General features: G+C 42.4%; 1 protein-coding gene across 2 annotated transcripts in view; it reads right to left on the reverse strand.

Annotated features, from left to right (window-relative positions):
* LOC147260366 (uncharacterized) overlaps positions 1 to 17,273 on the reverse strand; it is a 187,672-nt gene that overhangs the window by 108,490 nt on the left and 61,909 nt on the right. For both annotated transcript variants that reach the window (XM_086206927.1, XM_086206926.1), the window contains one exon: positions 1,646 to 17,137. In XM_086206927.1, the coding sequence (XP_086063053.1) occupies positions 1,646 to 17,137 (15,492 nt within the window). The remainder of the gene's footprint in view (positions 1 to 1,645; positions 17,138 to 17,273) is intronic.

The raw sequence follows: 17,273 nt of genomic DNA on the forward strand, positions 1-17,273 counted from the left end.
TTATTGGTATCAGTCACGGACTGTGCAAAACTCCGATTTTGATGATCAAGTTTGCAACTTGTAACAAGAATAATAGACTATCAATCAGTCATTTTCATTTATTCTGAAATTCCATAGTACTACTTATGTGTGTTGCCCCTCAGGGTACAACAACCAACAGATCCAGGGAAGAAGGTGACACAAAACAAGAAAAACTAACAATGTTCAATGGGGCTAACCTGAACGCAGATAGTAATCTGCGTTCAGCAAATCATGCCAAAAAGAGCCTAAAGCAATATTTGGTCAAGATAGTGGAGTTGGAAAGGAGGTGGTCTGACTGAAACACAGACACACCATTGTGTTTTTTTCTCTAAATGGAGCTATAATTTAAATTAAAATGTGGATCATGCTTTATTGCAGAGGTTTTGAAACTCCCTCTTGATAACAAGGACTTGGGTCATTCTCTTGCAGACATTATTATGCAACCACTTAGGTCAACTCATGTTGACCTTTAGCAAAAAGTGCCGGTTTGAGGCATTTCCAGATTTAATTTCATATTCAGTATGTAAGGTATGCTGTGCTCTTTTATTACGCAATTTATCATTGATTCTGAAATTCCAAGGGACTGCTTATGTGTATTGCCTCTCGGGGTACAACAATCATCAGATCCAGGGAAGAAGGTGACAGAAAAAAGGGAAACTAACAGTGTTCAATGGGACTTAACTGAGTGCATATTACTCTAAAAATCATGCAAAAAAAAAAGCACTTCAAGCAATGCTGGGACGTCCCAAGCCATCTCAAATATGTTTGTTCATACTGCTGGTTTAAGTCAGTGACAGCATATTGACGTGAGACCAGCTAAAGAAAATTTCACAACTTTAACTACTATTGTTTGTACTTTTGCAGTTTATTTACAATTCCTTATCCTAGAAATAAAAGGGATATTAAAAAGTTAAAGACTGTGGCTGGCTGAATAAGAGACTACCTATTTGAGGGTGCTTGATGATTGAGATTGCAGGGACAGGAAAAGTGCCTTTAACAGGCATGATTTACTTTGTCTTGGGCATAGGCCAAATGACTTCTCACTGCTCCTTTTTTATTCCAGTGCCCAGCCTGCCTTTGCAGTGTGTACTGCCACAACATCATAAATCTTTCCAGGTTTGATTCATATAAACAAATTGACTGAGCCTGAGAGCATAATTCAGGGAATTAAAAGGAACAGAAAAAGAGGAGCTTTGTACACACCTTGCAAGTGAAAAGCTAATAGATAAAGATCATCAGTCTCTTCATTCATCACACTTCCATCACTGTCAGGAAAGCTATTGCTGAGGTGCTGTAAGTACAAACTAGCTTCCATACACGTACACATAACGGTGTCCAGGCGAATGTGTTGTTTCCATTCCAAATTCAAATCCAAATTGTGCATGTATTTACTTTTGAAGGGTTAGTATGTGGTGAACTCCTTTGGTTTCACCAACCCCTTTTAATAAAAAAAAAAAGTTTGAGTTAGTTTGTGTATTTGACTGGAAAAGTGATGAAGAAAGAGTTACAGATGTCACAGGTGGAACAGAAATAAAAAAATGGAGTACAAGGTGGAAAGCGCTGATGATTTCTCTACACTAGCATGATAAACTGATATGCCCTTTATCATACAGATGATACTAGCCTTTTTGCCCCTTCCACTGGCAGCAGGTCCTTTGGTGGCTCTGAATTCATGCTGTCAGTTGTGCCAACTTTGTGTTCTTTAACATCACAAAGGGTGATTTCTAAATTAGGTTTATCCAAACATTCTGCAAGGGAAACTGATTTAGAGGGGAGGCCAGACTGTGGAGACTTTGCTAAGGTGTCGCAGCTTCCTGGTTTTGAAGCTTCAGTCGGTCCTTCTGTGTCACTGGTATCTGCACTTTCAGTGTCTCCAGACCCAGGGGAAGGTCTCTCTGACTCTGGTTCGCAAAAGTCCTCTGTTATTTTTGGACTCTCAAGCTGAGGCTGAGCTGTGACCACCTGAGGGCAGAGGTCAGTTTTTGGGGTTTCAGAGTTTAAAAATGTTGAGCCAAACTTCACACCAAAAAAAGATGAAGAAGATGATGTTTCTTCCTTTCCTAATGGCTTTTCATCATGGAAGATACCAGCTGAGAGGCTTTTAAAACCAGAGAAGAGACCACCATCTGACTGTTGTTGCTGTGCTGCCTTTGCATCTGTGGTTGGAGATGGAGAGGAGGAGAAAAAGGATGCAATAGACGATGTGCCTTCAGCAGTTACAGACAAGAAGCCAAACTTAGGGGCAGTTAGGCTCAATTTTTCACTAAGGCTTTCAGTTTCAAAAACTGGCGTTGCTTTTTCTGACAGTGCTGAGTCTGGCTCCACGGTATGCCCAACAGGTTCATCATGCCCTGCTTTTTTCGTAGTGGTTTCAACAAGAGAACCCTCTTCTGCCTCCTCATCTTTTGTTTCTGCCTCCTCCTCTAAATGTTTTTCAGGGACCTCAGTGTCCTCTGTGCTCTTAGAGGGTGCAACTGGAGATGAAGGTCTAATTTCTGTGTCCAGTTTTTCAGTGCTGTAAGGGACAGATTCTTTTGTAGAACTATCCCCTTGTCCAGACAGTGCATTAGACTGATGATAATTGTCTGATTTTGTTGTCTCAGGGCCCTTGAATATCCCAAATATATCACTGGACAAAGAATCTGTACCAATGCTACTTGATAGGCCAAAAAATGAGCTTTTCTGTTGTTGCTGTGGTTGTGGCTGATGAGGAGCAGTGGACGGTCCAAAAAGCGAACCAGATGAACTTCCAAAAAATCCGCCAACAGTTGATGATTTATTTGGGGCATTTGAGCTTGAAAACATAGACATAAAGCCAGAAAATGTAGCTGGTTCAAGAGGCTTCTGTGATCCTGCTATTCTTGGTCCTGCCATTCTTGGGCCCCCCATACGTGGCCCTCCCATCCTTGGTGCTGCCATTCTTTGTCCTTGTGGACCAGGTGCCCTGGCCATTGCTTGTCTGGTTAGTTGCTGTGGTGGAGGTTTAGCTGGTCCTAATTCTTGACCTTCCAGTTGTCCTACATCTTGAGATGTCACAATTTCTGCTTTGCTAGGACCAATACTTCTTTCCTTTTCAATTGAAGGGGGTACCACAACAGAATTACTACTCTCATGTCGAAGATGTGCCCTGGATTCTCCAAGCTCAAAATTTTCTTTCTTGGATTCCTTTGCAATCTCATTACATGTGTCTTTCAAGTCCTCTTCACTAGATTTTTGAAATTCTGAATCTGTAGTCCCAATTGCAAGTGTACCTTCTGCTGACTCGGCCATAGGTTTCTGTGTAACCACCAGTCCTGCATGAACTTCAACTGCGCCTTCAGTGGATACTCCCACACCAGCAACAGCCTTGTGTATATCAACAACTTTAATAAGTTTCTCATTTAATTTTTCCATATTTTCAACCACTCTTTGTTCTTCAACAGGAATTTCTGTAGATGCTTCAGTTGATTTTTCCACATCTGCAACTGCTCTTTGTTCTTTACCAGGAACTTCTGTAGGTGCCTTAGTTGATTCCTCCCCATCTGTACCTGCTCCTACTTCTTCAAAAGCAGCTTCCAGTAGCACCTCAGCTTTCTTTTCCTTTGCAAAGATTTTTGCCTCCTCTTCAATAACAGGTTTCACATGTTCCAATCCAGCCATACCTGATCTCTCGCCAATACCTTCTGGCATCTGTATGTAATTTTTGTCTGATATCGCAGGACAATCACTTATGCACTTAAATTCAATATTTCCTTCTAATTCAGAAATCTTTCTGTCAACATCTGTAACATCAACTTTATCTACATTAATGTTATCCACTTCCTGGATTTCTGACTGTTCCACATTTACAATGTCTTGGTCCTTATCCACTTCCTGGATTTCTGACTGTTCCACATTTACAATGTCTTGGTCCTTATCCACTTCCTGGATTTCTGACTGTTCCACATTTACAATGTCTGGGTCCTTATCCACTTCCTGGATTTCTGACTGTTCCACATTTACAATGTCTTGGTCCTTATCCACTTCCTGGATTTCTGACTGTTCCACATTTAAAATGTCTTGGTCCTTATCCACTTCCTGGATTTCTGACTGTTCCACATTTACAATGTCTGGGTCCTTATCCATTTCCTGGATTTCTGACTGTTCCACATTTACAATCTCTTGGTCCTGTATCATTGCTTTTTCAGGTAGATTAATGGTCACCTTTGGTTTCTCAGTAACTGAACTTTCATCCACAATTGTGGAATTTTCAGCACATGGAAGGTGTTGCACTGTTGCTATTTCGTCCAACTCTTGTTGTAAATCTGCTAAGGGAACAGAATTTTCAGAGATATTTCTAATGCTATCCAAGATTGAAATTTGCTCATCTTTGCTTGTCTGGTCTGTTTGGAGTTCCATTTTATGCAGTGATGGGCTTTGAAGCAGCGTTGGAGGAACATTTTTGGAAACCTCAACAAGGAGATCTCTTGATTCCTCCTTGCCAAAAGAAAGTACTTCTGTCTCAGCTTTGGGCTCTTCCATGGAGGACTTACCAAATAAACCAGAACTGGTTTTACATTTATTACTATCAGAGCTCCCACCGAGTGAAAACATAGAAGAAACTTTGAAAATGCCCTCTGATTCAGGTGGTTTACTGACTGTGGCATTTGCTGCTGATCCTTGCTGGTTTTGCCCAATAAACACAGAGAATAGTCCTTTTCCTGAGGGCTCTGAAGCTCTGGGTCCAAGTGGTGAAACTGAATGTCCTGTTTGAGGGATTTTAGGTCCAGTTTGGACCTGGCCACTTGGACCTCCAAACTTGGAGAGCAGACTTGTTCCAGGACTTTCTTTATTTGTAGCTGAGCCTGGGAGGATACCACCAAAAAAAGACCCTGCACTAGCCCCAGAAGGACCTCTAGGAGCAACTTGCTGCTGAGGGGCATGTCCACCAAACATGGAAAATAGGCTTTTGCCTGGGGTTTCTTTTGGTGGAGTACCTCTAGGTGACACACCAGCAGTTGGACCTCTTGGGCCAGGTGGTGGTTGACTATTGGAGCCACTAAACATAGAGAATAAACCCTTTGTCTGGGGCTCTTGTGGAGTTTCCTGAGGTAGTGGTTGGCTTTTGAATCCATGTGAAGATGTGACATTTGACCCACCAAACATCGACAGCAGTCCTGTGCCAGGCACGTCTTTGGTTGATGAGCCAGGCAGAATGCCATCGAGTATTGATCGACCAGATTGAGAAGATGTCTGTTGTGAGCTTGCAGTAGGGCCACTAAACATCGAAAAGAGGCCTTGTCCTTGTTGCTCAGTGGGATGGCCAGCCTGAATTTGAGCAGTCTTTAAATTTAAACTATCTTCCTTGGATGTTGTGGTTTCGTCTTTGAGAGATTTAACAGGACTGGTTTCAGGAGCAGATGAATTGGCATCCCCTTTGTTTTTGTAATGAAGTTGTTGGAATCCTTCAAGGGATTTTTCATTCAAGGGTTCTTCTTTCAATGACAATTTATCAGGGGACTGAATGTCATGAGGCATAATTTTATCTGAAGTTGGGCTTTTATCCTCGTGGGCTAACTCATCAACAGATTCAACACATTTTAATGGTGCTAGCATTGAAGTTGTGCTTTCAACTTGAGAGACGAGGTCACTATGTGACACAACTTTTTTAAATGGTGTCGGAATGTCGGGAGCTATTGATTTTCCATCACTGGAGTATAGCTCAGAAGATGGAGTGGTCTCTGCCTTTACATCGGTTTCTGAAGCTTCTGTGGTTGAGGTTCTCTTGGTTTGGGTACACTGATTGGCTTGTTCATCTGCATTCATTCCATCCACTAAATTCAGTTCTGGAGAATAGGTTTTGGCCTCAGTACTACAAATTTCTGTAGCAGCAGCATCCTCAGATATATCTGGCTGTGCTTTATCATTAACAGGTGATGAATCCTTACAGTCTACTAGCATTTCTACAGTAGGGGCAGTGTCTTCATGGACATTGAGTTCTTGCACCTCACACTGACTGCATTCTTTGAACTCAGACTCAGTTGTCTCATCTTCTGGTGAACTTGCAGCTGAAACAAATATATGGGGTAGTCTAACATAACACTTTGGCTCACTTGAATCAATTTCTGTATCAACAGGAGGTACTTGTGAACAATTAATGCCAATGTAGATTGACCTGGGATTGCTGATTTTCTCCTGTTTTATGTTAGCTAGATTAGAGTCTTCACCAAGTCCACTGTTATAATCAACAGAGACTATGGTTGTAGTTGGTTTGTTTTCTTCTGCACTTTGTTGCTGTGACATGTCTGATTCGGATATATCCGTATTTTGTCTGAGGACAGAATATTCTTCTTGGAGAGCTTCAGATTTACCTTCAACCGTCTGCGAGAGATCTATTGAACTCTCTTTTTGAAGAATTTCAATGGGTGGCGTGGTATTGGTGGGTTTAGATGGTGGAAGGGGCAATACTACGCCTGGTAGTATGTCTCTTGTTGGACTTGTGTTTTGTATTTCCTGGAGATGTTGATTGTCTTGATGAACAGGTTTAGACTTGATAGGGAACTCAAAAGAGGGAGAGGTTAAAGGTGAATGTTTGGACGTTTGAGGGCTCACACCTGATATAAAACCTTCTCCTTTACATTGTGATTGAGCAACAGATTGGTCTTGGGACAATTCAGATGATATTTTCTTATCAGTAGAATCTGCAACGTTGGTAACAGCAGGTAACTCTGTTGTAGTAACCTGAATCTTTGGCTCAACAGGTGTAGATGCAATTTGAGAGTGGTGGGACACCAGTTCAGTTGGTTCTGTCCTGTCCTGTTGTGAACCCAAATCACTTAATAATGTAATCAAACCTTTGGCAGAAGTGGATTCGTTTGGCATTGCTGGCATTTCCACTGCTGTCCCTAGGTCCATATTACTTTTAACTTCTTTTACAGGGACAGGTTCATGTTGTGCAGTGGGCTGTGATATTGGCGTAGTTCCCTCTGATACACATCGAACAGCAGTCACAGAACTTGAAGTTTCATGATATTGCTGCACATTGTCAGGGTAGTGGCTTGAATCAAGTTGTTTTGACAGCTGAGGAGGTTGTTTTGCATAAGTACCTGTAGTTAGACTGCTCTGTATAGGTCTCACATCCACAGAAGTGTCTTTTCTTTGTTTTTCATGAGTTGGCTTAATAACTAAAGCAGGTGATGATTGAGCTTTAAAGGACTGAGGGGAGGAAATGGTTGGGGATGTACAGTTCAGCTTTTCTCTTGGTAAAAGTGACAATGACTGTTCTGTACTTGTTACAGTGTCACATTCGTATGCACTTTCCTCAGTGCTCCCAAAGCTTCCCACAGTTGGCTGCTTGATAAAAATTTTGGCTCTTTGTCTTATGTCATTTAGAACACCAGTCTCTTGTCTTTGCAACTCTGGGGCCTTAGTCTGACATGTAAAAGAATCCTTCGCTGTCCAGCCACTTTCCACAACAGGCTGATAGTATTGTGGGAGTGGATGTTGTGTTGTTAAGTGAGGTTTGTTTGGAGGCATTTGATCAGGCTTCTTTGATTCAACATGTTCACTACGGGCCAGCTGATTTGTACTGTTTGGTGAGAATGTATCAGCCTGTGGGGGATAATTCTGAGGAAGCAGTATCTTTCTTTGAAAAGGGACGAACTGAGAACCCAAAGTACTCCCTGGTACAATTTTCAATTCTGTTCCTGATTGCTCTTTCTCATTTATCCCATGAGTGGTGGTCTGTTCGGACACATTTGGAGAGGATAGATCCTTCACATTTTGATGACTGGTAAGTGGAGTTTTGTTTTGACAATCTACTGTTAGGTCAACAACACCCAATATTTTCTTTACCATTTGCCTTCCATGTTTCTTTCCTTCAAATAGTTCTTTCCTTGACTTGTTATTGGTGAAATCAAGTGGCTTTCCATCTCCTGATTCAATGATACAACTTACAGTATATGTAGTAATTGGGGTATCTTTTGCTGAGTAGTCCACTGGCTTATTTATTTTATGTATGTGCATGTACTTTGATGCAGAAAAGACCTCACTGCTATGGCAGGTGGATATCTGCATATGCAATGTCTCAGTTGTGTTGACTCCGCTCAAGGCTACTTTTCCTTTTTGATGCACAGGTTGTTTCACTATTAGTGGTACAGCACCCAAGCAATTACTTGTTGCAGTTGTCCTGTTTCCGAGCAATGGCACAGCTCCAGTTGACGAGGTATCAAGAGCTGTTTCAGATGATGTAAAGTGTGGTTTTGGAGACATATCAACAGAACCTTTGATAGAGTTGGCAGGTGCTGATTCTCTTTGACAATTTTCCCAAGAGCCACTCTGCATTTGTTTTTGAGACTCAACCAGTGTCTGATGCCTTTGAAGCTGCTCTTGAGAAGGGTGTTGTGTCTCTACAATCAGTGGAACACCAACAGAGTCTGTTTGAGAATGCGCGATGCTCAATCGCCTTGTCCTTATCATTGACACTGGATCTGAATAGTATGGCACTGTGTCTGACTGGCAAGTCTTAGTGGTCATATCTACTGTACCTGTAACTGTGTTTGCAGGAGCAGTAGAAGCTGAATAAGGTGGTGTAACAAGATTGGTGACACTAGCAATAGAAAGCTGCTTTCTCTCACAGTTGGTAAGTGATGGTTGTGAAAAGGATCCAATATTTCCATCCTGGGTTTGGTATTCATGCTCACTTTGAGTTTGCCTCTGGCATGTTGATTCTTGTGGCTTTAATTCAACTACCAGGGGCATACCAATGGAATCTCTTCTGCCAATTGCTCTTGCATTTGGTTTGTTGGTAAGTGAAACTGCTTCATCCAGATTAGAATCAGACTCTGGAGCTTTAGTTTTCTGTGAGACCTGGGATGGTTTGGCAGACATATCAAGAGCTGCAGCTGTACCAGAGTCTATCAAAGTTGATGTGTGATATGTTTGACCAATAAATGACAACTGTGAATTTGAAGGCCCAAAGACAGCAGGTGAATTATGCCAGGATTGTTCCTGATGTGGAATTGAATCTGAGGGGCACTGAGTCCTGTTCTCAAACTCTTGCTTTGCATTTGGATAACTGGCTTTAAAGCCTTCAGGTTCTTGGGAAGAAACATTTACGACTAGTGGTAGACCAACAGAATTTTTTCGTGCAAGTTCTTGAGCATTTGACTTCCCTCTTGTCAGCGGTATTGCTTCAGTAGGACAGTCATCTCTTCTGACATCTGGAACCACCTCTTTTAGTTTAGCAGAAGATTTTGAAGTCATGTCTAGCGTGGCCTTGATTGTATTAGCTGGTGCTGTGACTTGCTGGAGTAATGGAAGTTCAAGGGATTCAGTGGTCCTATCTGAAAGAGTTTGTTGTGGTGGTAATGATGCTGTCCAGATACTAAATGAAATATCCTCTTTTCTTCCACTGTAATTTCCCTTAATAGCATGAGAATGATCTCCCTCAACTGTTACAGAGTGACTACACTCTACAATTTGTTCCTGTAATACTGGTAATTCTTTATATGACAGGTCAATGGATTCCTGAAGATTAGGATGTTTGTCTCCCTCCTCAGAAGTTAATGGTTTCTTCTTTGTCAATGATAGAGCCTCATCAACTGGATCCCTTGATGGTAGCACAGTCTGTGGAGTCTGCAGGTTTATTGATGTTTTAGCAGACATATCTAAAACGGCTTTAATCGAGTTTGCTGGTGCAGTGATCTTCTGATAGTGCTGTGCCTTTCCACTGGACTGACAGGAAGCAGGTATAGCCCTCTTATTGTCGATGACAATCTGCTGTCTTCTATCAGTTCCAACTAATGATTTGTATTGATGCATCTGTTCTTTTAAAGTACGACTGAATTGTTGTCTCTTAGGCTCCACTTCTTGTCTTGCCAGAGGTGAGATAGGGATGGTTTCTACTGATCCAGTTTGTTTAGGACCTCCACTGAGACTTGATACTTTACTGGAAATGGAACAGTTTTGTGTTGTAGCTATCATCACATTAGTGTCAGAACTCTTGGATAATTCATTAGATGATACATGAAAAGTTTCTGATGAAATATATTTAGCTTCCCTGCCAGAGGCTGTTAAACCAGTTTTATCTGTGTCAGTTGTTAAAGCAGCACTGTGAGAGGCTAGTGGTATTTTGATATGGGTAGTTGAAAATACAGGGCTAATTATAGTTTGTAGAATGGATGATCTTTCCACTGTTTTTTTATGCTGGTTAACTGAGCTAGTGGTCTGAGAAACAGTCGTCATTACTGAAACTCTTTCTTGACATGTATCCAGACTTGGATATTTTGCGTTGTACCATTCTACATCCTTGTTCTCAATCTGTGTAGAAAGATCTACAGCAATTGTGATTTTATCACTGAAGTCAATGCTTGCCTCAGTCTCCATCAGCTCTTTCTCTCTTTTCAACTTGTACTTTCTAAAGTCAATAGCTTCCTCTTTGTGAGAAGATTCATTTTTGTTATCTTTTGAATTGTTTTGTTTGATATTTTGGTTTCTATAAATTGTGGCAGAAAAATCCAGGACTTTGTTGCCTATTTGAGGGTCAGTAGGAGTGCCAATGTTGTGATTTTGGTTGTAAAGTTTTGCTGTTGCATATTTCATTGAGCTGGTATTCAAGATATGTAATTTTGGATTAAATTCCTTGGATGAATCTTGTGGCTTTTTAGGCAGAAAGGATGACTGGTGTGCTGAAGTACTGCAGTGTTTGCTAACATCACACATCCCTGTAACTGTAGTTTTGTTTGCTTCTGGTAGTACTCTTGGTTTTTCTGCCTGAGATTGCTGCCTTACATGCTGATGTTTCTGTAAAGAAGCAGAAGGCACAACAACAGTTGGAGCAGTTCCCGTGACTGACGGCTCTTTGGTGACAGTTAGTGTTGTTGGCAGCTTTCTTCCTATCTGCACAGGTCCTGGTATCTTTGAAGCTGGTGGGGTCTTAGGAAGATTTCTCGATATTTTTGATGTCTCTGGTGATGGTGATCCAGCAGGTGTTGAGTGTGACCGTTCGCCAGATTTACTTTTTTGTTGTAATTGGTCTCTGGGTGTGTCATCCGCATGTGCAATTGTAATTTCAGGGATTGGATAATGTCTATTTTTTGAGATTTGCGTTGAAGGGTACCTTGAAGAAGGTGGAGGCAATGATGATGTAATTACTTCTTTTATGTGCTGGTTCTTCCAGTATGGCCCTCCATGTCCCCCTTTTAATGACTTTAATGTAAGGTCAGCTGCCTCCATTGGCTCCTCAGGACAGCTGTTATCATTTTGAGCTGACTCCACTTTGATCTTTTTAAGCTTGTACACAGTAAAATCTATAGGTCGCTCTGATTGAGAAGATATAGATTCCTGAAACATCTGAGAGAAGCTCTCTAAATTCATGTTCATTATTTTTTCACCTTTACTTAAGGCAGATGTCAGGTCCATTGGGGCATCTGAAAGCCCTAACTTGCTTTGTTGCTGCCCTGGAAACCAGAGGCCCCTATCTTCGGAGTAAAGGGGGATTTTGAAACCACAAAGAGTTACTTTGTTCTTATTTTTTTGTTTCATGTTTGCTATATTTTCAGTGATATTTTCAAGAGCTTGTATGTCATCTGGTGCAGCACAAGCATATAGATGTCTACCAGCTTTGTCAGTTAAAAGAGAATAAATAAATTCTTCATTTGTATACACATAATATCCACAATCTCCAGCTTCAGCTGGCCACCACAACCCTTGCTCCAACAGTGAAAGCCATTGCTGATACCATTCAGAATCCTCAAAGAGCATTTCATTGTCTGCATCACCTGTGGCTCCTGCAGACATGCTTAAATCCATAGCACCCCGAGTTAAATCCATTGGACCCCCTTTCTTGGCAAGCCTTTTTAAAAATTCAGTGGCTGACTTTAAACCAAAGTCTTCAACTTTTATATCATTTCCAGTTCCACTTGAGTCCACTACTTTGTTGAATGCTTTAAGTGACTGACATCTTATCAGTTGTGAATTTCGTTTTTCTGTGGACAGATTTAGACCACTACCTTCCAAAATCCAAGGTTTTCTGTTCTTATCTAAGTCATCCAAATGGTCACAGCTACTCCAGAATGTCTTTTCTCTGCAACTCATGTCAAACAACACAATGTCTTCATCCGGCTCCAAAAAGTGATTGTGGCCCTCAAAAAGCTGAGTAGCAGTATCCCTCCAAGGAAGTGACGGTACACTAAAATCACTAATGTCCACATCTTTAGGATTTAACCACATGTATTTCTCAAATTGGGATGCTCTAACTGTGGGTGGAATATTGCCTTGGTATGCCTGGGGGTGTTCCTGAACTTGAGTGGCAAGGGCCTCAGCTAGTGCGTAATCATTAAGCTGTTGCCACAGAAGAGCCTCTATGAGACACTGATGTTCATATAATTCAGGTGGAATTACACCATGCTCTGTAAAGTTGTATAAAAGATCTTTGTAGCCATACTCATCTGCTGTTCCATACAAGAGACGCTGAATTTCCTCAAGATAACATTGTGTTGGGGGAATAGTAGGATCTTTCCAAACCTTTGACAGTGATGCTTCTTTTGGCATACCAACAGTTGTGGTAGTTGTAACAACAGAGGTTGTGTGTGGTGCTGTACTTGAAGGGACATCCTCCTTACTCTTTGATAGAAAAGGACCAAGTAGGCCTTTGTCAGTTTCAGAAGCAGAAGTGTTGCTGTCACTCAGCGTTGTTTTGAAAACACTTGACAGCAAACCTGAAGACTTGCTATCTGTGTTACTTTTTAGTTCTTCCTTCCCAAGCTGGGAGGTTGATGGCTGCTGTGTTCTTGATAATGACTCCTCAGGGTTACTCAAAAGACTTGAGAGGAAGCCCTTCTGCATTTGACCTTTTACATCCTTATCTGTAGCCACATCTTGGAAGGAATGCACCTCTACTGGTTTTGTTCTCTGAATCTGTGGTCGTCCTTGCCCTGCACGCATGTGTTGTGTTTTTTTAAGGTTCATCTGATCATCAGTAGCTGGTAATTGTTCTACATTAGATGAAATTTTGTTTAAGAGGCCAGAGAATAATCCCCCTGGTTCAGCCTGGGATGGATTTTGCCCTGGCTGACTTACATGACCAGGTTTAGGTGTTTGCTGTTCGTGAGGTACATGTTCACCTGATGCAAGTTTCAGAATACCTGATAGCAAGCCTCCACTTTGACTAGGTTGGTCAGTCACTGTGTTTTTGGGACTTGTTGTTTTACTTGGCTGTTGCTGTTGTGGTAGTGGTGTCTGAGTAAACAGACCAGAAAAAAATCCTCCTTGTTGATTGGGATGAGATGATTGTGGACCTGCTGTTTGAAAAGGTCCAACAATGTTTGATTTACTGCCTTGCTGAGAGTCAGACAGTGGGATGGGCGGTTGTGGTGCATTATCAGTAGATGTTAATTTACTGAGTAGCCCTGACAACAGTCCACTCTGCTGTGGCTCTGGTGCAGAAGAGGCAGGAGGTTGTGGAGCTATTTGGTTCTGCCGCCGCAGTGGTTGTCTGTTACCTTGCTGGGTTTGCTGGTCTGGACGGCTAACAGGTGGTTGCTGCTGTGCTGCAAGGGTTGGGCCTGGTGAAAACAGTCCAGAGAGGAAGCCTCCCTGTTGAGTAGGAGGTTGCTGGGTTGTCTTTTGGTCCTCTTTTTGTGTTTGCTGGCGCGCTGACTGTGCTGCAGACTGTGGAGTTTCTGCCTCTGAAATTTTGCTTAAGAATCCAGTGAGTATTCGTCCAGGACTACTAGGAGGCTGTTGTGGAGGGACTTTGTTTTGTTGCTGTGTGTTTTGTGTGTTGCCTGGTTGCTGGCTTGGTTGATGCTTAAATGGGCCACTGTGTTGCTTATCTATTGTGTGCAATGCAGGGTTTGCAGGAACAGAGTCTTGGCTCCCAATTCCAAAAAGACCAGAGAGGAAACCTCCTTGCTGAAAGGGTGTTTGCTGTACTGATTTTTGGTTTGGCTCAGATGTTGAGGGTGGATGTGGTTCTACAATCTTGTTAAAAAGTCCAGATAACATGCTACCTGGTTGCTGACTTGGCTGAGAAGCTTGTGTAGCCAAAGGTCTTTTTGGTGGCTGTAAGGCAGTGTCTGTTACGTTTAATGAACCCCCAAAGAGTCCACTAGATTGAAGGTTTGTTGCTGTTATGTTTGGAGGTAGTCTTAGGGGGGGGGTTTCAGGCAGGTGCTCAGCTTTGACAAGTTGTTCACCTGAGGCAACATCATGGGGAGGGGCTTCTTTTAAATCTAATTCAATCCCTACTGATTGAGTAGGATGAGTTGTCTCTTGATTCAAGTTTTCTTCAGGTCCTTTCATTTTTGCTGTAAGGTTATCTGGTTGAGACTCTTGATTGGACTGAGTTAGCTGAGACCCAGTTACTGTGTCTGTAGCTCTTTTTAAGAGCCCAGATAAGAGTCCTACAGTGGGTGGCTGTGTAGCAGCAGGTTGGACTGGCTCTTGAACAGGAATATCACATCCAGGCAAGGTTGATGGTGATCGATTTGTAGGAGCAGATACATTATCAGAGGCAAATTTTAAAAGTCCAGATAACAGTCCTCCGGATTGTTGGTTGCAGGATCTCTGCTGTGTCTGAGAAGACTGTGAATTTGATGGAAATAGTCCTGAAAATAGTCCACCCTGTTGACTCTGACTATCCCCTCCTTGGGCTTTCCTAGACTCATCGTCTGTTGAACCTAATTTCAATAGCCCAGAGACAATGCCTTGAGCCTGTGAGGCTTGTGGTTCTGATCTGGCTGGATCAACCAGCCTGGGAGGATACTGATCTCTCAGTATGACATCTTCCTCAGGCATAACATCTTTTTTGCATTGGAGATCTTTTTCAGGTGATATTTGTTTCTGAGACAATTGTTCATTTGTAGAGACGGTGCTTGCTGTGCTTTCAAGGGACATTTGTTTTGTTTGTGGCTCAGTCTCACCGCTAGGTTTGGTTAGGGTCACAGTGGGGGTTTGTGGTTTCATAGGCTCCTTAGCAGGTTCACTTGGAGCGACTTTGAAAAGGTTTGAAAACCAGCCAGTTTCTGTGTTTCCCTTTGGTAAACTTTCAAGAAGCACAGCACGACCTGGAGAGGGACTTCTTGAAAGACTCGGTGATGGACTCTTTGGTGGTGCATTGGTGTCTTCCCCAGAGGCAAACTTAAGAATCCCAGAGAGCACACCTCCTTCTGCCTTTGATGGGGATGTTGTGGAAATATTTTCAGAGGAGAAAAACGGAATTTTTAGTTTTCTGCCTAAAAATGACTCCTCTGCGGGCTTAGTGTCAGCCTGTGGTGAGTTTTCAGGAGGGGTTGTTGGCATTAGAGTAGAGAGAGATTTCTTTAGAGGACTGAAGAATCCTGTATCATCTGAACTGATTTCTGGTTTTGGTTCAGATAGTGGAGAAATTCTTCTTTGCTGAATATCAGGTAGTTCACCAGATGACTCTGTCTCTGGAAGGAGCTCTACTGACCCACTTCCTGTTTCTTGCAACAGCTCAGTGGATCCATGACCAATATCTGAAATAAGATCAATTGATTCACTCCCTGAACCTGGTCTCATCTCACGCTCTGTTTGTAAGCCATCCCCACTAACACTAAAGGCCGTATTTCCAGATGATTGCTGGGATTCATTGCTTGCAGAAGATGCACTTCTTTGTTCTGATGGTTGAGGTGATGGGTCTCTAGATGATGGTGCACTGGAAAAAAATCTCAAAGGACTAAGCATTCCAAACATGGACTCAATCCCAGAGCTGGATTGGTTAGCAGTGGCTGCACTGCCTACTGCCTCAGTGACGCCTGGTGCTGAATTAGCTTCAGCCTGCCGACTGGACTCAGTTAAAGGAAAAGGCATGAAAGACTGAAGGGAGAACTTCTTTTCTGTTGGGGGCTCCTGGGAGGCAGGAGGAACTATGGCCACTGGAGGGGATGTACCACCACTTTTAGGAATGAATGAAAGCAGCTTAGAAATTCCAGATTCAGGTTGGGGTGGTACCAGGATGGTAGGTTGATCTGTTTCAGTGGTACCAGAGGTTACTGTGGCATCACCGCTAATTTTAGGAATTTTGGAGAGCAGTTTTAAAATACCTGATTCTGCCTGTGGTGGTTGTGGAGATGGAGTTTTGTTCAAGGCATCCGACTCAGTGGTTGACTTTGATCCTGTGATTGTATCGAATAATGAGCTCATGGCAGTTTTTACTTCAGTCATACCCTGTTCAGCCGCACTGTCCTCCGTAACTTCAGGTTTGTCTTCATTACCGCCCCCTGGCTGCACAACTCTACCATCAGATGGCAGTGGTGGTAGTTTTCTTCTAATAGGCTTAGGCAGAGTTTCGTAGCTTTTGATTTCTTCCTCTTTTACAGCCAGGTACTCAGACACTGAGTGAACTAAGCATTTAAGTTCATCCATTGCATCAACATATTCATCACCTGGCTCATCTACTGGAGACAACATGGGATCTTGTGCATGACTGGTTTCCGTATTACCCAAATAGGCTTGTCCTCCAAAAGGCGAAATATATTTGTCAGGATAGTAGTAACTTTCATATTCATAAGTAGCATCTCCCTCGCTGAACATCAGGTCATCTAATTCCTCATCAGACCCAAAGGAATATTGCATCTCATCTGAACCAACTGAATCGTATTCATTCCTCAACCTGATCCTAATGACCTCTTCTCGAGCAGCCTCGTCCTCACAAAAAGCTGCGTAGCTCTCAAGCGTGTCCTCTAAAGCAGTTTTGGCCCAGAGTCTTGTCTTGTAAAGTAAGCCCTCTTTGTCTGACTGCTGTCGTAGCTGTTTGACAGAAGGAATTATATCAATTTCCGGAGGGGATGATTCATCCTCAAAGCTGCCAGCTTCTTTATAAATTAACCGCACTTCTCCACTTCCAAAGCCACGTCCCTGTGTGTGTGGTCTGCCATTCAGCTCCTCCATATCCTCAGGGGACAGTGCTTCACATAACACTGTCTGATAGAACCTGCTGCTTTTAGACTCACAAGGGCTGTCACTGATTCGGTAGATGATGCTTTTATCTTCGTCCTCCCACATTTTCTGTTCAGCATCCAAGTAGTCGTCCAATACACCTGAGTCAGGCACTTTATATTTGCTCTCCCAATCCTCCACGCCCATTCCTGAGTCAACAGGGATTATTCGTATTCCTTCCTTATTGTTTGATCGCCTAGATGGAATTTTTTAAAAGTGCAATGCAGGAAGCAGTGAGACATGATGCAAAGAAAAGAGAGACATAAGCATTAGATGTGGAAAACAGCGAAAAAATTCAATTCATCATGCAAGTAAAGATATAGAGAAGCAAA

The sequence above is a fragment of the Aulostomus chinensis genome, chromosome 6 (genome assembly GCF_037954235.1).
Source record: "Aulostomus chinensis isolate RoL2024-O1b breed Wild chromosome 6, RoL_Achi_v1.0, whole genome shotgun sequence".
Taxonomy (NCBI): Eukaryota; Metazoa; Chordata; class Actinopteri; order Syngnathiformes; family Aulostomidae; genus Aulostomus; species Aulostomus chinensis.